This window comes from Ascaphus truei, chromosome 3 (genome assembly GCF_040206685.1).
Source record: "Ascaphus truei isolate aAscTru1 chromosome 3, aAscTru1.hap1, whole genome shotgun sequence".
NCBI classification, from domain to species: domain Eukaryota; kingdom Metazoa; phylum Chordata; class Amphibia; order Anura; family Ascaphidae; genus Ascaphus; species Ascaphus truei.
In genome coordinates this window covers 324,121,653-324,145,044 of record NC_134485.1, presented here as the reverse complement: position 1 = coordinate 324,145,044, position 23,392 = coordinate 324,121,653, and the positions used below count along the sequence as shown (strand labels likewise).

At 45.0% G+C, this 23,392-nt stretch overlaps 1 protein-coding gene across 1 annotated transcript in view; it reads right to left on the bottom strand.

Annotated features, from left to right (window-relative positions):
* Window positions 1-23,392, bottom strand: part of SPATS2 (spermatogenesis associated serine rich 2) — a 129,557-nt gene that overhangs the window by 81,408 nt on the left and 24,757 nt on the right. The window contains exon 2 of the mRNA XM_075591273.1: window positions 3,844-4,043. Within this exon, the coding sequence (XP_075447388.1) occupies window positions 3,844-3,868 (25 nt within the window). The 5' untranslated portion in view covers window positions 3,869-4,043. The remainder of the gene's footprint in view (window positions 1-3,843; window positions 4,044-23,392) is intronic.

Below are 23,392 nucleotides of genomic sequence, written 5' to 3'. Positions count from 1 at the left end.
TGCTTATAAGATTGTGTCATCTGATACATATGTATTGAAGCTCCCTTACTAGCTATAGGAAGATCATTGAGAAGAGCAGGGGCCCCAGAACCGAGCCTTGCGGGGCACCGCAGGTGATATTCTAGGGGTTGGCGTTAGAGACTGAGATAGACATGTTGGGATCTACCTGATAGGTAGGAATTAAACCAGTTTAAAGCATGCTTCCCTATTCCAGAGCACTAGAGTTTGTTTAGCAAGATAACATGATCAACAGTATCAAAAGCCTTTGCAAAATCTAGGAATATTTCACCAGTGAGTTGTCCCAGTTCCATTCCACACTGGATATCATTACAAACTTTTAGAAGGGTAGTTACAGAGGAGTGTTTGGGGCGAAAGCCAGATTAGAATTGGCTAGGGAAATTGGTCTTGGTATAGTAAACACTTAATTGGGAGTGAATACATTTTTCCATGACTTTGGATAGTATTGGAGAAGAGAGATTGGCCTGTAGTTTGAGACAGTTTTTTGTCCCCGCCTTTGAAGATTGGGAGAACTCTGGCAGTTTTCCAGGTCTTAGGGATATGGCCTGCAGACAGAATAGAGTTGACTAGGGAAGCAAGCAGTTTTGCAATGGCTGGGACACCAAGTCATAGGAACTTAGATTGCAGTAAGTCAGGTCCACAGTAGCGGCTTACTTTTAATTTGAGGAGCACTTGTGTAATCTCCTCTTCAGATACTGGGACAAATTGGAAATTGTGGGCAGTGTTGGGAGAAGGTGGGAATATAGGGGTACTCTCAGAATGAGGTCCATGTTTGTAGTTAGGGTTGTGTTTCGCTAATAAGTTATTCATTGAATGCATTTGCAATGTCAGTGGGATTTGTCAGAGGAATACCCTCCTTAATGATATTACATGGTTGTTGATGGCTAGAATGCTGGAATATATTTTGATTACTTTCCAGAAGTTAGCAGGACTTTATGTATTCTGGCGAAGATTGTCAGAGTAATACAGCTCAACCCAGTTATAACGCGATCCGTTACAAAGCGAATCCGCTTATAACGCGATGCAAGCGTGGCTCCTATTTTTCGGATTTATGAATATTTTACAACATGATTATTAGCATCTTAAATACTTTATTGTACAATGCATACAATTGTACATTATTTCTATTGCGATCCACTTATAACGCGAAGTAATTCATTGGAGCCCAATCACAGCGTTATAAGGGGGTTGAGCTGTATTGTGCTTTTGCATGTCTTGTTGTGCACATATTCCGCAGGCATCGGTATTTATCAAGATCCTTGGTAGTGCCAGTTACTTTGTAGCTTTTCCACAAGGCAACCCTAAGTTGGTAGAGTGCTATTAGGTCGGTTGTAACCCACAGTAAGTGGGCCCCCGTACTCTTAGGCTACGGCCCCGCTCCCTCAGTCAGCGCGCCCGCACTGCATGCAGGCAGCGCGCTGAGAGGTACAGACCGCTACCTGCGGTCTGTAGGGAGCGGAGGCCGTGGTGTGAGCGGAGGGGGGCGTGGTTTGAGCAGAGGGGGGCGTGGTTTGAGCAGAGGGACCCGCTATTCCCCCCCTTCCCTCCACGGGCTCGGGCTCCCGGGCTGCAGGAGGGAGATGCTATGGGCTGCTGGAAGGTAAGCAGCTCCCGCTCCCTCCCCCTTCCCCCACAAATGACACACACACACACACACACACCATTGTGGAGGAAGCTCTCTGACAGCTCCTGCCGCTGATAGGCTCATCAGCGCACCACGTGACGCGTCACCGCTCGGGATCACAATTTTCTTGCATCCCCTGGCGGCTGATGCGTCACAGCGCGTTGCGAGCCATGCAGCGAGGGGGGACTGGGACCGGCTCAAGAAAGATACCCCTGCTGGTGAGGAACACGCACGCGGCCGCGCGCGCTGCCGGATGCTGCGGGACCAAAGCATTACTCTGTGTAGTGGAGCATGAGTATCACAGAGTTTTAAGAACTCTGATTGGAAATAGTCGAGTGCAGAATCGGGAATTAAGTTGATTCTGTACCAAGGGCAGCTGGTAAGAAACTATTATGGGTTAAAGTTTTTAAATGTTCCAGTTAGGAGAACTTTAGGGCTTCAGTGGGGTGGTTTGATTTTCCTTACACAGTACACTATTGCGTGGTCACTGAAAATGTAAGGAAGGATGTCAGAGGATTGGATTCTGCTGGGATTAGAGGAGAGAATCCAGTCTAGCAAGGAATGGCTGTGAGATTTCAGGTTTGTCCGTGTGGGTTGGGCAATTAGTTGCGTTAGGTTAAGTGACTTGAGTTGTATCTGGATTTTGTTGTTTTTAGGGTTGAGCCAATTGTAGTCGAAATCCCCAAGAACTAGCAGCTTACTCATCTCGGGCCTCGTCCAGGGTGGAAACAGGTGCGCTGGCGCTCCAGAGCTGCCCCCTGTTCGGCCGGGCGATTCCTGGTCGGCTAGGTGCGCGCGGCCACGACGTCACGGAGATGGTTCGCTCTCATTAGGCGAACCACTCACGTGACGCGCTTGCGAGCAACAAAAACAATTTTGCTTGCTCGGCAAGCAGCTGAGCGTCGTGCAGGCGCACCCGCCCGCTCACGCAGGCCACGTGCACTGTCGCAACGTGTCCAGGGTGAGCGCGCGTACGCGCCCGCTCAGTGCCACCCTGGACGAGGCCTAATTCAGAGAGGAAATTGAGTCTAGAAACTGGATGATATGGCAGGGTCTGTAGTGGGGCTTTATGGTGGTAGATATTAGCAATCAAGATGGGCTTAGAAATGGGTAGGCATATTTTGCCAACTAGGATTTAAAAAAAAGAGGGTGGGCAATTTAGCAGCGTAAATTGTAAGGTGTCTTCAATATAAAATACCACCCCTCCTCCTCTCGGACCTTTCTTTCCTAGAAATGGAGTATCCCCGAATGGCGATATTTGCATCGTGGGTTTTAGGGGTTAGCCATGTTTCTGTGAGAATGATTGCTTTGGATTTATGCATAAGGCCCTTAGTTCGTCCAGTTTGGGCAGCAGGCTCCAGATAGTTATATGGGCGACAGATAAACCTTATGGCAATGATACGTTCAATATGTTAAACTGACTGGTCTTATTTATTGTCAATTACCACTAAAAAAAAAAAAATCTGTATATCGAGACACCATTAATATGCTGCCACGAAGCATAAGAGTCCTATATAAACACTCGGACAATAACTAAACGCTCACCGGGCTTCAGAACAGACTATGTAGCAGAACCAGGGCGGAAGGAGTCTGATCTGGCTTACACTCAGATGAACCTGGTTCTCTCAATAATTGTCTGAAAGACTAACAGATCTTTGAGAAAAGGAGTGTACCTGTGACCCATGTGTAAGGAATACAGAAAGCTGGATGAAAAAGAGCAGTCTCAGGCAGTGACACCTGAAGCCTTAATTTGGGTGTTCACATTCCAACCTTGTTTATTCTAAATTGCATCTCAGCTCACAGAACGGTTTTCCATAAATCTTATCATGAGCCTCTCAGACTAAGATGGTCAAACCCTGTGATGTTAAACTGGGAAGCACGAAGAAACCATGTTAACAGAATTTTATTCCTGATAAATTAGCCCCAAACCAGTAAAAAAAAAAAAAAAAAATCTGTTAACAGGGGGAAAGAAAACAGAGGCGAGAAAACACCCTACTACAAAGTATGATAAATAAAATTTAAGTGTGCATTTATTGTGTTACAGGCATTTCAACTTTCCATTCACATGGTGCTAAACCATTAAAGCCGTCATCCCGTCTGCTATGGTTTTTTTTACTCTGCCTTTTATTTATTAAAAAAGTTGGAATTACAAAGATGAATCTTTGCCAAGACTCAATTTGCAAAAACAAAAATTAACTTACCCTTCTGACTATGCTTGCGAGACATTCTGCTCTGCGGAGTTCACAGTGGGAACCAAAGCAAAAGGTCTTCCCAAGTCAACGCGTTTCACCCGGTGTGATGAGAAGTTAAAGAGGGATATCAACGAAACAGTCGCTATGATGGCTTGTGCTGGTCACAAAACACGATGCAGGTCCATCTTGCCACGTTTGTCATGCAGGCTCTGCAAAGAGAAGCATTAAACTGTTCAATGAGATATGATGCCTATGCTGGGCCGTTAATGAGAGCTTAGTGAAAGAGATTTGTTAATCATCGTGAGTTTCTAGATTCAGGTACTTTCCTAAAAATATTAGTGACCCCACAGGAAACCACAAAGAAAATCCTGCGCTAATGAACTAGGAGGTCTATTTTATACCAACCAACCAACAAATAAAAGCCATCTGTAGAGACCCGGCATCCAAAATAAGGCTGTTAACAAAATAATGTAAATGGGAGATTATAGGGAGGAACTGACCCACCATCACTTATTTTATTCATTCAATACATAATGGGGGGGAAAAAACACATAATTTACAGTTTTGTTCCCCTTCCCTGCCCTAATGGTTCCCTTATGCACATGAAAAGGTAAATCAGGGCACTATGGATTTTTACTAAACTAATTTAATGAGCCAAATTTAGGACATTTGGCTCAAATTAGTTTTGTAAAAATCTGTAGAGCCCCGATGTACCTTTTCTTGCCGATTCTGGAGTAGTAACGGGGATTCCCTGAACCAGGAGCACCGGTAATTGTATCGATTTTCTTTATTTTATGGTGTGCAGCATCGATCTGCTCTATTGTATTCCCTTATGTGCATGCCATGTTATAACTGTTCAGCTTGCTTAAACCAACGGAAGGACAGAGAGCCCTGCAAGTACACTGCAAAGCAAGACCAAAAGTTAGGCTGCGACCCCCGTGCCAAGCTCATGCTCGAGAGTGGTGACGTCATCAACTCTACAAGCATGAGCGTTAAGGTGTCCGGCAACTATTCCTGTAAGTGCGAGCAAGGGGTGGGCGTGGCCAAAACACTGACTGGCGCGGATTGGCTGAGGAGGTCATGCAACCCCTCAAAGTTAATTAAATTGGTCTCGGCAAGCACCTAGCGCCCGTGAGCATACGTGCACGCTCACGAGCACGCCAGGACAAATTTAAATTGAATGTGCTGACCGCGGCAAGCGCGGGCAGCGTGGACGCAGCCTTAAGTAATGGTAGTGATATGATTGTTTAAAAGGTCAAACTAAGTGATCAATACCTTAACACCACTACTGGACTACAGATCAAAAAGAATCAGGAAGAATCTTTATGGAAAGCACAGAGTGTGCAATACCTCCAATGCATATTTTTACCATGAAGACATTAAAAGAAATATTTTGAATTTTATCGTACAACAACATGCAGCTGCCATTAGTTCACCGCAGTCCTAGGGGTTGCAGGCAGAAACTGAAAAGATCACGATGCTTAACGCTTGGGAAAAACAAAGTTCAATTAAGAGTGCGTGCGATCCATCCACAGGGAAAAAACACTTAATATTCACAGCTTTTTTTCCTATTTCTTTTCAGAGATCATACAAGACCTTTAACTACTATGCAGCAAATCTATTATGTATGAAAGGATACGACGTACAATTGTTTACCATTCCACCCCACATGAAGTGTACAGAACATAAACAGGCATCTGCTGAGTGCTACAGCATAAAAAAGGAAAGAAAAAACAAATGTGCATCTTTGGGGGGGAATTCCACAAATGTTTTAACCTTTTGTGTGTCAAAATATCCATGGCCAGAGTGACACACACATTCTGGCTCCACCGATTGGATTTACAAAGCAATTGACAAAAATACTTCTAGGATTTTTTCTTTTCTTTAAACAATGGGTGTCATTTAACTACCTAAACAAGTCACTGCTACCTGTTAACTTTGATCTTTTGAAACCTAATTTTATCATGCTGGATACAGTCAAAGGGACATAACTGACCCATTATTTTCATGTTATCTGTAAACTACAGTATTTACATGCATTATGGGATTTGTAGTCTTTCTAACCGGCTTAAAAATAGGAGTGGGTGGGCCACTCCTGTAACCACTGTGACATCAAGCAGCTAACAAGTTATATTTACCAAGTTGAAATCATGGTTATTCATTAAACTGCAATAGTGCAAATCGCATAAAAGCGCCAATTTAAATTATTGGGAGTTGGTACGTATTAGTGGCCCAATCAGCACTATTGCAGTTTAGTAAATAACCCTCACTATCTCTACTGAAATGCACCTATAGCGTCAGCTTGAGGCTGGTGAGCTTCACATAGGATACATGCAAGCCACCATACCACCTTTAAGTCTTCTACCGCTATTGGTTATATGAACAAATCGCCTGGTATTGTACAAAGTGGAATGTAGTATCACGCAAATTCAATTGTGGAAAAGGGTATAATGAGCGAGATATGGTGACATAACTTGAGATCCGAAGTTTCAGTAGGGTTTTTGTTTGAGATTAGCAAAAATGCGGATACAATTTAAGGCAAAAAACGGTATATAAAGGGTTTCTAAAACTGCTACCTGGGAGATTGCTCACTGCTCAATGTTTTGCTCCTTGGCTTAAAACAACAAAGTCAATGTCTTGTGGTAACATCTGGCTAATTGGCTTTTGAGTAAAGCTGTCCCTAAACAAGCTATTTCAGACTTGTTGATTGAGTGCTGTGAAAGAAGCCTGGCATAAATATCAACTGCTCTGTTAATGCCATTATAAATATCGATCTGTAACTTCTACATGTCACTTGAACAACAACTTTGTCCCAAGGGGTCTGGGCAGCTGGATTCAGATGGTGCCTGCAGCTCTAGGCTCATACAGTGCTTCCACATGCCAGATCACTGCCAGAAGGACACGGTGTGTGAGCCAAACACACAGATAGGAGAGTCCTTGACGAAAATTCTGTATAAAAGGGGACTGATCAACAAGAAAACAGAGCAAAGCCAACAAGAGATTGGGAGATATGAGTACTTGTACACTGCCTTATAAATGAGATTGAAGTTCTTAGATGCCAACTGGAAAAAATCCCAGCTCCCCACCTACTTTTCAAGGATTATAGTTACATAGAACATGTCCATACTTTCCAGTCACCAAGTAAAATAACAGCCTGCCAAAGAGGCCTGAAATGCTATGCTCGGCAAATGTGTTCCAGTTCCCGGAAAAGGAAGACGGAAGAGAGAAAAGATTAGTTCAGACAATTCAAACGGCACAACTTGTCGTAAATAACACACACCCACACACATTATCCACAACATATCTGTTTTTTTTTTTTTGCTCTCTCTTGCACTGTTTTAGCCATAGACTCCTTTGCAAATCAGTATTGCCAACTTGAGAAAGAGAGAACTCTCGAAAGCTTGTCCTATGACAAATTGTTTGTCCAAATAAAAAAGGTATTAAATTCTGAACACACACACACACACACTAAGTTATGGTGGGTGAAAAAGGCGACAGAATACCTCCACCGTTAGCATATAGCCAATATAGAATATCACTTGTGAGCACATTCACATGTCTTAGAGTTAGACAGGTCTACAACCCTGCCTTTCAACCACTATCACCTCGCATACAGTGCTCCCACTGCAGCAAGGGATTCTGGGATATGACATGCAAATGAGCACACAATGTGTCACCTTTTGCGTGGACTATCCATTCACATGGAGCCCATTTAAGCTGATGTATCGCCGTTCACACAGCTTTTAAACATAGCATGGGACTAGCAAAGCAAGTTTAAACCAGTCACATACATGTTTCAACCTTGATGGGTATCAGTGTTGCTGCAGTGGGAACACTGTATGCGAGGTGATAATGGTTGAAAGGCAGGGTTGCAGACCTGTCTAAGATATGTGAATGTACACACACACACACACACACACACACACACACACACACACACACACACACACGTGTGAAAAAGAAAGTACACCCTCTTTGAATTTTATGGTTTTACAATCATCTGTTCCTTAGCAGGTCTAAAAATTAGGTAAATACAACCGCAGATGAACAACAACACAATGCTTCCTTTCATCTTGAGGGTGGAAATCCCCCCACTTCACTTTGAAATTCTCCTTTTGTTTCAACATCACAGACATAAGGAGTATTATGCAGGAGCAGCTCAGTAGTAATGTCACTGCCTTTCGTGCGAGTGAACCGAGTTCGGATCCCAGCACCAGCTACTTAATCTCCCTGCGACTTCAGGCAGCAAAATTAGATTGTAAGCGCCATGCGGCAGGGGACTAATTCTGCAAGCAATAAATTGTATTTAAGGGGCCGCAGACATGGTCAGCTCTATGTAAGGGAAAAAAAATGACTTGTACCGTGATTTCTTCCATTCCTTTACATACATTTGCACTACAGATATCGGTTTATGCACTTTACATTTCTCTTACCCGGTACAGCAGATACAGTCGACGCTGTACAAAATGAAACACACATTGGCTGAAATAGAAACAAAAAAAACCCTACATTTCATCAGTCCCTTCTATTTAACTAGAAGCACTAGACATGTAGGCGAGCACTCCTTTACAGAAGGTGTCTGCTTTCAAATGGCGCAGTAAGGAGAATTCCACTTGAAAGTGATCACTTAATTAGAAATTAAAGCAGAGAAATGCTTGGAAAGGACCAGTGCACCTTTGGTCTGTGCTCACAAGAATGGTCACTGGAGCACAGCCTCCTGCTGTCATTCGTGATGAAGTCAGGTTAAACCCTACTTTTCTAATGTAAGAGTGCTTTCTGTCTGTCAACACATTTGAACCGATTGTATTAAAAATGAATAAGAGTTCAGTCAAAAGGAAAATATGGAATTTATAAATTAATCTCTCAGAGATGATGTATACACAGACGTGTGGTCTTTTACTACTGTGCTACTCCATGGTACAAGGTCATACAAGATGTCAGACTCACCACAGTATTTTGTTCATTTCAAGCAACTTCTAAATGCGAGAACAGCAGGAAATTGAAAATGATTATTCTAGAAAGCATTTGTAATAATGGAACTTTGGAGCCAGAGGTATGGAATTAACAACACATAAGAGGGAACCCTTCAGCCGTGCTGACACAGATATAAATGAATGGACTTTGAGCATGAAGGCGCCCAAGTTATACATTCCAAACAATCAATTACATTTCAACAAGGATATTAACAAATCTCAGGAGCAAACACGAGAAAACATTCAAATGGAGGGGGGTATTCTGTGTATTCCAGGCACCTAGACCATCAGACGGTCAATCCAGCGTCACTCAAAAGCTATGTGGGGCCAGCCCATTAGGAACTAAAAGGGCCGTGTCCATATTAAACCCATCTCTGCCTTCAGAAGTTAACCACGGGTCCCATACCTGCATGAATGTATTGCTTCTCTCACAGGAAGGCTGTGAATCTTTCCATAGTGAAGACGTGCCATCTCCTACTCTTTACCATATTCATGTCAGGCACTCCATTCTCTCCACAAGGCCACCATGCAGTATCTCACCTGTGAGGATATGACTGACGGTAGGGGCAGCCAGCCTCACATAATAAAGGTGAAGCACGGCTGACTGCCCAAAGCCATGTGTAATGGCTGCCTCTGAGGCTCATTTTTGCCTGTATGTTATGTGTTTTGTGTAACCTCTTCCAGAAGAGAGCTAATCACTGTGTGATATCTGGAAAGGGGAAACTGTGTGTGTCTCGGGGAACTGGGATTGTAATCAATCACTTAAAATTCCCTGTGTTAGTGTTTTCCCCGCACAGTTAGTAAGCCAGCAATGTCCTTTGTGTTTCTAGTATTTCTCCATGTGCATGGACAGTAATTCACGTAGCTGGGCTGCATATGGAGAAATACCAGTTCTTAGCAGAGCATGGAAGCAGCTCGAGTACCGGGACAATGGTGAGTGGGGAAGAGCTGCAACTTGCAACTCAGGTCCGGGAACTAGTTCTCAGCAGTGCAGAGCCTTTGTTTGCCGAGACGCTGGGGCGCCTACCCCGCTGGGGGTATGGGGCTGGCCAGGGAAACCGTTGCCAGGTCTCAGCCCCATAGGCACAATTCCCATTGGCCAGTTCTAATTTCCCGCTCACAAGTAGCTCACTTCCCGATGGGCGGTCCAGGGTGTCTATGCCGGCCCCCTCCTCTGATTGGTGCAGCCAGACGAGCCTTCGTCCTCCGATTGGCTGCACCGTCACGATCTGTGCTCTGAGTGGTTGGCGGCCTCTGCTCCATGTAAAAGATGCCTATGTAAGGGGCACGGCTGATGTTCTTGGAGTGAATCCAAGAGTTGATCCTGGAGTGTGGATGGAGACTGTGACATCACGACTGGCGGGCTATTCGAAAGTGCTACTTGTTGAATAGCACTGAGAAAATGGAGAAGCTGTTCAGGGAAAGCCTACCGAAGTAAGCTCCTACACCTAGTTGAGGCTAGATTCTTCCCCTTTATGCCCCAGTTAACGAGTCTTACACTGCGACTGTGTTATTTGTATGTTTGCTGACTTGCCAGAATAAACTTTCGTTTATTCTAGTACGGTGTCCTGTCTGGTGATCGTGTTCATGTTGTGAAAAGTTCTAGTCTCCCGTGCCAATGACCTATGAGTTTTTAATTTCTGGGCAAATCTTTGATTGGTCTACCCCAGGGGTCTGCAACCTCTCAAGGAAGAGCCATTTTATAAAAAATGTCGTTCTCCAAAATATTATGAGAGCCGCAACACATGCATGAATGTTACCCCCCACAAACATATACTGTACACACACACACTAATGGGTTTATACTGTATAAGCATTAACATACGACAAAGTATGTGGGGGGAATAAAATACATCTCACAATGAGTCCCTTTACTTAGTTTTTTTTCATTATTTTTCTGTGCAAAAACAGTGTCATTTACAAATAAACACACACACACACACACACACACACCACTCTCTCACACACGCACACCACTCTCTCACACACGCACACCACTCTCTCACACACGCACACCACTCTCTCACACACGCACACCACTCTCTCACACACGCACACCACTCTCTCACACACGCACACCACTCTCTCACACACGCACACCACTCTCTCACACACGCACACCACTCTCTCACACACGCACACCACTCTCTCACACACGCACACCACTCTCTCACACACGCACACCACTCTCTCACACACGCACACCACTCTCTCACACACGCACACCACTCTCTCACACACGCACACCACTCTCTCACACACGCACACCACTCTCTCACACACGCACACCACTCTCTCACACACGCACACCACTCTCTCACACACGCACACCACTCTCTCACACACGCACACCACTCTCTCACACACGCACACCACTCTCTCACACACGCACACCACTCTCTCACACACGCACACCACTCTCTCACACACGCACACCACTCTCTCACACACGCACACCACTCTCTCACACACGCACACCACTCTCTCACACACGCACACCACTCTCTCACACTCACACCACTCTCTCACACTCACACCACTCTCTCACACTCACACCACTCTCTCACACTCACACCACTCTCTCACACTCACACCTCTCTCTCACACTCACACCTCTCTCTCACACTCACACCTCTCTCTCACACTCACACCTCTCTCTCACACTCACACCTCTCTCTCACACTCACACCACTCTCTCACTCACACCACTCTCTCACACTCACACCACTCTCTCACACACACACCACTCTCTCACACACACACCACTCTCTCACACACACACACCACTCTCTCACACACACACCACTCTCTCACACACACACCACTCTCTCACACTCACTACCCTGGTAGTGGTTGCGGCAGGGGGGGGGCTCATTCAGTGTGTGTCTCTCGCTTCCTCCCCAGTCAGTGTATGTTTGTCTATGTCTCTCTCTCCCCCAGGTCTGTGACCAGCTCGCCCAGCACTGTGACTAGCTCGTCCAGCACTATGTCCCTCCAGACCCTACCTGTCAGTGGAGCAGGGGGGAGTCCATCTTTGGCACTGGTAGAAGACACAAGTACCAACTGCTTCAGGGTCTTGCCAAAAGGCTCCTCTGCTGCTGACCCCGCCACCACCCTCCGCTGCCAGGCAAATTATCTCCTCTGCTGCTGACTCCGCCCCATCCTTCTCTGCTGCTGCTTCTGCTAGACCACTACTCTGCTCTCCTCCCAGGCAGCAGCTGGGGATCGGAGGCGCAAGTAGGAGCAGTAAGAGCCGCATGTGGCTCGGGAGCCACAGGTTGCTGACTCCTGGTCTTGTCAGTAGTGCCAACCATGGCTCAGGTTTCAGTGAGAGGCCCAATAAGGAATGAGGGAATATCTGTGTCCAAAACGGGCCCATATGGGGACAAGACTACCAGATGTGTGACAAGGATCCATTCTGGCCGCAACCTCAAAAGCAGCATGTGGAGTTTAGGGTGCCAACGGTATGAATCCTAACCGGGGTCATATACCATCAGTACAGGATTTTATACACATTCTCATGTGTAGTCGTGCAAATGGAGCTCCTAGCTTCCACCATCCAAAAAAGCCCCCCTATACCTAAATCATCCAAAGTCTCCCCCAGTTCTTTCCATTTCAGCATATAGGAGCTTTTACTACTAATATTTGGGCATAGCAGCATCTGGTAGGCAGAAATTAGGTCCTTCTCTAGATAACCTGAGACAAAAGAGGTCTTCAAAACCCGGGGTAAAAGGAAGGTTGTTGAGCATTATGCTTTTGATCTGTGAAATGTTTCAATTGCAGTTATCTAAAGCATTTAAAAGTTTCTTTTTGCTTTGTAGATCTGCGAATTCTATGATACATGCCCTCTACAAAGTCTTTTACTCTTGTTATAGCTACTCATTGCCAGACCTGAAAAGTTTGCTCTTGAAGACCATGGTTGTCAAAAAAAATGGGAACCTGCCCGAATTTCTGGTGGAGAGGCCAAATGAAAGCTTAAGACGATCCCACAAAGCTATCCAGTGTTTCAGAACTGGGTGTGAACTGGTATTTGGGAGCCTGTTAGTTCTTGGCAGCCATAACAATGAGGCAACGTTAGCTGGTTGGGTCTCCGAGTGCTCAATATCCACCCATCCGTTTGATCTTCTGTGGGAATTCCATAGGAGTTGGTCGAGTTGGGAGGCTCGATAATCGTCGGACAGGATGGGGAGGGACGGACAAACTCCCCCCCCCCCCCCCGCCTCTGCTCTGAGGGCTTACATAAAGTGAAACGTTGAACTCTTTTCCCATATAAAACAGAAAATGTATGATTGGGATCTTAAAAGATCTCCAAACGGGACAGCAATGGGAGGTGTGTGAAATAGGTACATAATACAGGGGACAAGGTTAATTTTGACGGATATATTACCAATCCAGGAAATATAATATTTGCTCCAGGTTTCCAAGTCCTTTATTAGGCCTTTGGTAATTTTAGGATGGTTCGAGCTGTAAAGAGGTGTCATACAGTAGGTTCTGGATATGTTCACTCCTAGGTAAGGGAGCGAGGACTGCTGCCAAGAGAAATAAAAATGTTGTTTTAAAAACATTTGGAAACCTCTTGCAGTAGATTGACATCTAAGGCTTGTGATTTTAGATGGTTCATCTTGAACCCGGAGATCGATCAAATCGTTCAAGTTCATGAAATAGGTAAGGCAGAGATGCTAGGGGTCTAGTGATAGTGAAAAGGCATATCGTCAGAAACAGTAGTCTGTATTGCCTATTCAAATCCCAATATCTTCGATGTTGGTTCTTCTGGCAGCAGCCAGGGGCTCGATAGACAATGCAAATAGCAGTGGCGAGAGGGGGCATCCCTGTCTAGTGCCTCTAGAGATGTTTAAGAGAATGGAAATCTGTCTGGCACATCTGATCTTAACTGAGGGAGAATGGTATAGACCCCTAATCGTGTTGATGATTGGACCTGAAAATCCAATATGTGTAAGGACTTGGAGCAAGACGCTCCAATCTAAATAGTCGAAGTGCTTTTCAGCGTCGAGAGAGAGAAGTGTAGAGGTCTTATTCTCTCTATGGACTAGGTCAACTATACATCCAACATTATCAGAGGCTTGTTTGCTGGTAATAAGCCCTCCTGGGTCTGGATGGAACGATTGTGTCAAAAATGTATTGAGGCAGCTGGCCAAGATTTTACGTCGGTGTGGATTAAGAAAATTGGGCGATAGCTTGATTAGTGGAATCTTTGCCATTTTTATGGATCACCACAATATTGGCCGATGACAGACGTTGCAATTAGTGTGCCTGTCAAAGTTATTGAACACAACTGCCAGATGGGGCACCAAGTATCAGGCAAACTTCTTATAGTTAATATTGGGGAAGCCATCATGCCCCAGGGCCTTCTTGCTCTTTAAAATCTTTTATCCCATCTGCTATTGATTCAGAAGACTTAATTGGTCTGGTTTTAATCTTGGGAGATTGCTTTCTTTCAGATTAACGTTTCCTCGAGTTGATCGCTGTTGCTGCCTCTGTATAGTTTTTAGTAAAAAGCTTTAAACTCCTCCACGATTATTGCTGGGTCATGCGAAAATGTTCCTCCGTTAGGACAAATTGCTTGTATGCGGTTGGCTCTGTTTATGTTTTCAGAGTCTTCTAACTAGTATCGTACAGGCTTTATTGCCCCTCTTATAATACTTTTGCCCTGTCCGTCTCATGGTTTGGCCTTATTTGACAAATTAAGTTTGCCTCTCACTGATTATTTTGACCAGGTTATCTTTTGAGGAAGGAGAGGGCTACCTTATGTAGCACTTCTACACTAGCCAACTTCAGATAGTTCCTTAATTATTTTTAGTGTTTTTTACCCCCAAATGAAACCACTCTGATGAACTGGCCTCATGTATGCCTTATGAGATTCTCATACTACTGCATATAAGGTGTCTTGAGGGAGATTTGTTTAGAACTTAAGCTCTTCCTCAAGTTGATTGATAACCTCGGGAACACACAAAGATTCAGACTCCATTGATGGAAGGAGTTCTGCGGGGTCAAATTCTGGATAGATATGCTGATCATCGAATGATCCAACCATGTTATATTGTGGATAGCGGCCTCAGATCCGATAGATTGCCCACGCTTCAACCCTGAACATATCAATACAACCCATATGGGTTTGAGAAAAGGCTATAGTCTCGACCTGCAGGGTGCAGGTTCTACCAGACATCCAGGACCTGTATAGCCATGAAAAATGTCATCAGAATCCCCTGTAAAGCTGGGTGTTTAGTGCCCACATCCTTATTCCCGGACCTATTCATTTTAGGGTTTCTGGCTTCATTGATGTCACCTCCTACTATCAGAAGTTCCTTTCTAATATTGTGGAGTGCCTCTAGGACATGTTCCGAAAAAGGGTGCCCAAGATTGATTTGGGGCGTAGACGGTCGCTAGTGTGACCACCAAAAACAGATATCTGCCATCTTTAACAGATAAGAACCAATCTGGTTGGAAGGGGAAGTTAACACTTTTAAGAAAAGAGACTTTTTTTTTTTACCTTGGCTGAGGATATAAATACTTGAGGGTAATTTTAACAACAGTATGAAGGAGCTAACCTTTTGCAGAAATGTGTTTCCTGCAGGAACACCATGTCTGTTGCTCCCCTTTTATAGTTAGAAAAGGCCAATAGTCGTTTATTGGGACTGTTAAACCCATTTGCATTATGGGAGATTATTATTAGTGTAGTCATTGTGATGCAGGACCGAGCTGCAATAGAAAACAATGTCAGAGACTGCTGGTGGAAGCAGGAGAGAAGATATATTTGTTCGACAGGAGGGGGAAGAATTAAGAAAAATAATAATAATTTTTAAAAGGAAAATCCTAACTGGAGAAACAACCGCCACCATGTACAAGGCAGTACAAAACAGTTACTTGGGTCTCCAAAGAGGGTCAAGCGTACGGGTTGCTTAATGTCAGAAATTGGGAGACATCTGAAAACATAGGGTAGACAAAAAACAGGGGTGCATGATGCACCGCTAGCACCACAACACTCCTGAACAAAGCCGAGGCACCATAACATTTTTTTTTTAAAAGCATTCAAACATAACTACTAACCACCCCAAAAACAAGGGGCTTATATTCTACCAATAAAAAAATCACAAGAAAGCCTATGAGATATCTAGGGATATTACTGAAGGCTAATCAGTCCAGATTGTATGACACCAACTTCAAGCCAATAATAAAAAAAAGTAGTAGAGGAATGAAACAATTGGATGGGCCTACCACTGTCGCTCTTCGGCAGAGCAAATGTAATCAAAATGATATGTGCCAGACTGCTGTATCCCATGCAAACCCTTCCCTTGCTGTTGAGGCACACAGACGTCAACGAAATCCGCAGAGTGATGACAAAAAATTTATGGAACGCCAAGAGAAGTAGGATAGCTTACAAAAAACTACAACTACCAAGAAAAAGGGGAGGTATTAACTTACCAAACATTAGGAACTATAACATAGTTTGTATAATGAGACATGTGGGGGACTGGGTTCAAGACACAAATTATTATTCAACCTTGGAAATAGAAAAAGCATTTCTACCAGGATTCTCTCTGAGAGAACCAATACATACATGGTGGAGCAAGGTTCAACAAACCCAAAAGGAACAACATTCTGTTCAAAGACACTATAGTCACTTGGAAAACTGTCAGGAAAAAGCTTAAAACTATCCCACACAGTCTCACGATACATTCCAATTCAAGAGAACACAAAAGTCATACCTTGGTCCACATAATCCTCATTCCAACTATGGAAAGAGAAAGGCATCACGTTTGGAAGATCTGATCAACAGGGATAAAAGAGGAATCTATGAAATTCCAGGAATTCGCATAAAACTGGGACATCCTCCAAAACTTGATACGCTCCTTTTCATACACACAGATCATCAGCTGCTGCAATAAAAAATCAACTATACAATAGACATATTGCAAAACAAAATGGATAACCCAGATAGGCAAAAAAAAATACTCACTATCAGAACTGTATGGATCTGTAGGAGATCAGGACTTGGAAAATACACACGCCAATACTCTTAGGGCTTGGAAATTGGATTTCCAGGAGATACAAAACATGTAACAACTGATAAAAGGCAAATCTGAGAATCCACAGAATAATACCATCAAAATCCTGAAGGGAGATGCAGTTCAAAATTACACATAGGGCATATAATGCATTCACACGACAAATAACAAGGACTGAGGATACGACAAAATGCCCAAAATGTAAGGAAACAAAGGCTGATCTCAAACATTGTCTATGGACACGTGAACACTGTAGAGGGAGAAAGGGTGTGGCCCGGGATTAAAGGGGTTACACCCCATTTGGCCATCCCCTGACCTCACCAGGGAGTCAAAGGGTTAAATGGGCTAAGACCCAGAACGGTGATTTAACCCCTGTAATGACATGTACATGTGTATTCCCGTTTCCCCTGTTTTATTGTAACATCTGGTCTGCAGCACACACACACTGGGATCCATCCGGAAGCACAAGGGTTAATAGTGGTATAGTGATTATAGCCCTTTGTGTAATTTTCCCGCCTTTTCAGGCACCATTTTGCAGGTTCCCATAGGCCGCCATTAGGGCTCAATGCTTTTTAATGGTGAATCTTGCTGTGGAGTCCGGTTCCTGAGAAGACCAGCAGATGGCGTCCGAGAGGGAGAGCGGAGGTTTCCCATTGAAAGTCTATGGGCTCATTAACTTCAATGGAGAAATCCTCGAAAGACCTTTCCAGGAACGAGTTGGCTGCCGTCCAAACCGCTTAACCGCAAAGCGGATACATTTTCAATAGGAGAGCTTTGATCACTTACAAGTCAAGTTCAACGACAAGTGGCGTGGGAATAAACAGTTCTAGGGCCCCTAGGAATAAAATTCTTTCTGTCCCTAGTTCCTAGACCTCCCCCCACTCGACCACAACCGGGTCCCCGTATCCTGGACAACCGATAAGGGTCGAACCGAGAAGAGCGGGCCGCGCCATAGGTTCCAATGGCGGCGGCAGAAACAGCTCAGGAAAACGGCTAAGTGTCAAATGCTGAATTTTGGTATTCCATAGCTCCGGTTCCGGAGGGTCCAGAGAGTCAGGGTTTGGGGTGTCTGTAGACACTGCTCCGGCATCGCTGCAGAACCATCATTGACCTTCTTGGACCAACCCGACGGAGTATGGACCCCCTTGAAAGTTCGGGATTTTTCCCATAGACTCCAATGGCGGCCAAACCCCATTGACCGGCTACAGCGGAGAACTCCCATTGACTTCAACGGCGTATAGCCCTTTGAAAGTCTATGGCGGGGACTCCAATAGCCGCCAACGGCGGCGGTTTGCCATTGAAAGTCTATGGCGGCGAAGCCCGTTGTTTTCAATGGGGATTTAGTGAAAAACCGTGATTTAATTTACAGCGGAGATTTATGTATTAAAATGTAAAACGATTTTAAGTGTATTTGTGTATCTCCGGTTTCCCAGGTCGTAGCAGGTCGCAAATTGGACTATAGGGTGTCCCAGTTCCGGCATTGAGAACTGTGAAGTTTGGACCTGCTGGACCCAAAGGAACCGGATATTTTAATATGTTCATGTTTTATCCAACATACTGTATTCCGAGTTATGGGTAAAACTCAGAGGAAATTCCTTTGCATACCAGGGTAGCAGATGGCCAGAAAGGCGACCCAATGTCTAGGGCCTGAGTATGTTTCAAAGGATTTTGTCACCTCCACTGTTTGCATGAGGGTGTAGACTACTCAAACCAGAGCAGTCTTCAAGTGTTCCATTTCACACCTCTCAACAAAGGATTTCCTGCCAGGTACTCCATTTGGTAGACTAGCTGGCATTCCTGATATAGAGGAGGGGTTATAGAAATGGGACCCCAGAGCTCTACTGCGCATATGCCAACTAGCCGGGGGGCATGGGTCAAAAAGTGTTCCCACGTTAACCACTGGCTGGAGTTAATTGAAAACCAATCCACGGTACTCAAGGTTAAGGATAGGGCACAAAAGGTTTATAAACTGATGTCCACCCTGTATCCTTTGTCTTCAATTTATCATCTGAATGCTACCTGATTGCGAGAGAATTGCTATGCTCCATACTTCTCATTCCCCAACCCCAAAGTAAGTGTACTTCTTGTTTGTTACTGTATTATTCGTGTGTTCACCTATCCAAAGGAATAAATATACTTTATTATATCTAAGACTTGTCCCAGTTCAGACCCAGTGATAAATATATATCATCTGTTATATATATTTATGTGTGACTATACAGCCTGCCATAATCTCACCGTGACAAACACATAACAATACTGGGATCTAGTGCTAGGATACATAAAGCTAAAATGTAAAATTACGTGGGTCAAGGACCCAATCCCAATGATATTCGCCAACATAGAGAATTGGGTGTGGGGCAGACGAATTGGTAAAACTGTAACAAGACCAATGGACATTATACTCCTAGCAGCAAGAAAGACAATTATGCTACACTGGCTATCACCAGACCAGCCCTTACTGGAAAGTCTACACAAAACCATAGCAACACATGCTCAGTTCGTCTGTATCTAAAGGGCTTACAGTGTGTTTGCGGCCCTCAAGGACTGGAGTTTGTCAGGCCTGGCTTACACAATATTTATCCTCCCTACCAGATGTACAGTGGTGCAATTCTGGGGCCATACATATGTAGCCCCGAGGTAAATTTAAGCTTCCTGGCCCCCCTTCGCGAGTGCTGTGCGGTAGCGGGTGCCGCCGGAGGCTGCGACGGACCCGCCGGCTCTTCGCGAGGGTGGGGGCCAGTGCAGGGAGCAGCGCGGCTTTCCCTACCTTTGGCCGGTTGCCGGGGACGCGATCGGGCCGTCGCTAAGGCCGCGATCGCGTTGCTAGAGGCCCGGCGGCTGGAGGAGAGGGCGCCGCCATTGTGCGATGCTTTGCGCATGCGCAGGGCCCCAGCGCTAGGGAGAGATCGCGTGAGGGCAGGAAAGGGGAGAGAGAGGTTGCGGCGGCCATTAGGCGTTCGCGCATGCGCGGGAGAGGCGCGCACGCGGCCCCAATGGTATAGCAGCCTCCTGGGAACTACAACTCCCAGGAGGCATAGGGAGATAGGCACCAGGTGCCTCATAGCGGCCAATAGGGCTGGAGGACTCTCAGCCCGGGAAAAGAATAGATACAGTTCGCGGGCTTTTGCAAGGCAGTCAGGAAGAGGCAGAGGAAGGAGTAGGAAGGGTGTAGGGAGCGAGTGGCTCCTGCACCAGGTAAGGGTTCTCCTTAGGTCCCCAGGCAGGCCCCAATTCCCGGTAAGGGCAGGGGGTAACAGAAGAGGGACGGCCCTAGATAGGGAGGTCACCCTTAGGTGTGTAAGGTGCAGGTTTGGCAGTGTCACAGCGGGTAGTGCTGTGCGCACTGGCAAATAGGCACAGAGTGCGAGCAGTGGGTATTTGCTGCGGGTTCCAGTGGATGGTGTGTGTATCGTTCTGTGTGTTGTTGCTGCATGTGCTGGGAGCAGTGTGTGCAGCGTGTGCGAACGTCTGCAGGCTGACGGTGAGAGCTGTGTGTCTGCTGCAGGCGCTCTGGTAGTTAGTACCTAGTGTTAGTGAGTTACAGGGAGGATTAGGGACGTGGGTAGCTAGGGGAGTGGGGCAGGGTATTACTTCGCAGGCCCTAGGAGTTTTCCCCAAGCCACCCCAGGTTGCGGTTCATCAGGGACAGGCCCTAGGTTAGGGTTCCTGTCACTTTAGGGTTAGTTAGGGATAGATAGGGATAGCGGCGGTTGCTGTTCCCGTGCGACGGTGGTGTTACCGAGAGACGGTTGTGTTCCCGTGAAGCGGTGGGACCCTCGTTGGGGTTCCTGGAGAAGTACCTGGATAGGATCAGACGGATGCATCGCACGTCTGACCCTTTTAGAAGAGTGTTGCAGGCCCGAGCATCGGAGTGCTCGGAATGTATTTCTACACATAAGTGCACCAACAGGCCTAACAGATAATTTAGTGACTGCGCAGTCACCCACGACCTCCGTAGGAGTACGGGACATTGGGTGTGGGGGATTACAGGACACTGGGTGGGAACACCAGACATTGGGCCCGAGGTGATACGGTTAAGGTGATGCGGATAGAGCATGATGTTATGTAATGTGTTATATGTTCTCTAGTAAAGTGTTAGTTATTGTTTCCATCGCATACGTGTGTTATTGTATTTCTTACCCAGGGCTATCTTTCATAACGGGGATCCTGGGTAAGTGGAGGCGCTGCACCAGGTAAATGGTAAGGGTTTCCCCAGGCTCCCAGCTAGCGGAGGCTCAGATCTCCTGGAGCCACAGGTAAAACACAGCATTAGTAGTTCCTTTGTTCAGGGGTTCAGAAAAAAGGGCTACACATACAATAAATATCCCATTTAAAAATCAATAGGATTTTTTTATTCGATACAACGGGCGCAATGTTTTTCCCCCCAGAATTGCACCACTTTTGCCTTGATACATATGCCCCATCTCATCATCACGAAAAGATGGCACGGAGTTTCAACCTCTGTTCTCCAAATTCAAGTCAAGAATTGTAACTAGGCATTGCATCTGCAGTACTATTACAATTGGAGCTCTCAGAGAAGGAGGGGGAGGGTGGGGAGAAAGGAGGCAGCTTCCAAAACATTCTGCCCTTCCACGTTTGTTGAATAACTTCAAAATAATTGTTATATAACCTCAGTTCACTGTGCGCGCAACAGACACCAAAACTACAGTATGTGACTGAAGCAGAGGGATCCCCGCTTTCTCCCAACCAGCACTCCCACAGAAGACCCTGATTGAGCACTTCCAGGTGTGTATAGGTACCCAGTCATATTTTCTATAGTAAATAAAAATACTACTTGTGAGCACATTCACATGGTCTCAGACAGGTCTGCAACCCGGTCTTTCCTCATTATTGTTTAGCATACAGTGCTTCCACAGCAACGGCTTCTGGGTAATGACATGCAAAGTGCGTCACCAATTCTCAACCGTTTTAACATGGACCCCTATAAGCTTTGCCTGTTCTTTTACACAGCTTTTCACCACAGCCTGGGTTAAAAATAAAGACGTGCATAACCAGTAAACCAACTCACAGATAGCCGTTTTGACCTTTTGGATCTCATCAATGGGAGGTTGGTTGCTGACTGTGCAACTCAAAGCTAGTACGTGGGTATAAAAATACATTTCAAACAGTTATGGTGGGTAAACAAAATGCCACTTGTGGTGAATTTGTATGTCTCAGATCTGTAACCCTGTCTTTCCCCATTATCGCTTCGCAAACACTGCTATATGTAACTCCCCTATGGGATTACCATGGCCTTAAGGGGTTACTGGTGAGGACCCACATAGAGATAATGCCTTTTCCTATTGCATGGGGCAGGGGGTAAATCAGCAGATGCCAAGCCACACCCAATGTTGGCTGGAGATAGGGACGTCTCAGGAGAAATATATGAAGGAGAAGGTTCTAGAGATTAGGTTCCTGGAGAGGTGAGAGTGGAGGAGCCTCAGTGAAAATAGTTAAGAAATATATTCTAGAGTATATAGGAAGGACAAGTCGCCATTTGTTATATTTTAGTTAGAGGCAGTGCTCCTTCAGATGGGGTCCCAAGAAATGGCCATGGTGAATGATCAGTGGTTCACAGAAGAGGTAGGCACTCTACAGAGGTCCCCATAAGGGAGGCCCCAGGGTCTAGCTCTACAGGCAGGTCTGCACAGGACTCGATCATAGTCTGTCTAGGAGTGACAGTTCTGACACAGGAGCAGGATGTAGAGTAGATCCGTTATCTGTATTGAGTTGGCCAGTACCCAGGAAGGGTCCCCTGGAAACAGACCATAACGGACGCTATGCAGAATAGGAACAAGTCAATTAGTCAGAATCCCACTAGTTCAGATTCTGTAAAAGAAAACACCCCAAAAGAAAAAAGGTTTAAAGACACGAATAGGTGGAATAGCCGCATTAAAAAGACAGGTCAATTAAGTAATTTTATTGCACTAGTTTTCCAGAAACCTATCCTAGCTAATAACAAGCTTATAACGATAACCTGGAGTAGGTGTAAAAAGGAACAGTATCACAGAACGATTGAGCTTCAGCACAGGATCAGAGCTTGATGAAAAAGGTGGCCATCTAATTTAGAGACAAAAGGCCATTTGTATTTTCAATTACATGACAATCAATAAACCATATATTTAAGCCAACCCATCGTAAAAGCCAAATTATCGCTTGTGAAAAAGCTCTAGTGAATACAGTAAAGTTCTTAATAATCGATACCCGGTTTAAAAATGTATATCAGATTGTTGTGAATACAAGCTACAGATCATCATCAAATCTTCTGTGCCAATTTATTAACACAGAAAAGCCATAATTGTGGATCTTACAATGCAAGACCTTTCCTAATACAAATCATCTGTTTTAGATCAGAGGGTCAGATAGTAATATGAAATGGTAACAAATTCAAAGTTGACCTTTTTTTAATACACCACATATTTTAGGGGATTTACTACATTGTTGCATCATTTGTCAATGCTTTTATTGGGTAATATTGTTTACTAAGAGATATATTCTTCATTTGTTTATTTTTACTTGGATCAATTAAATCACTGGGCTGGTGGTGCCTGGTTTGTG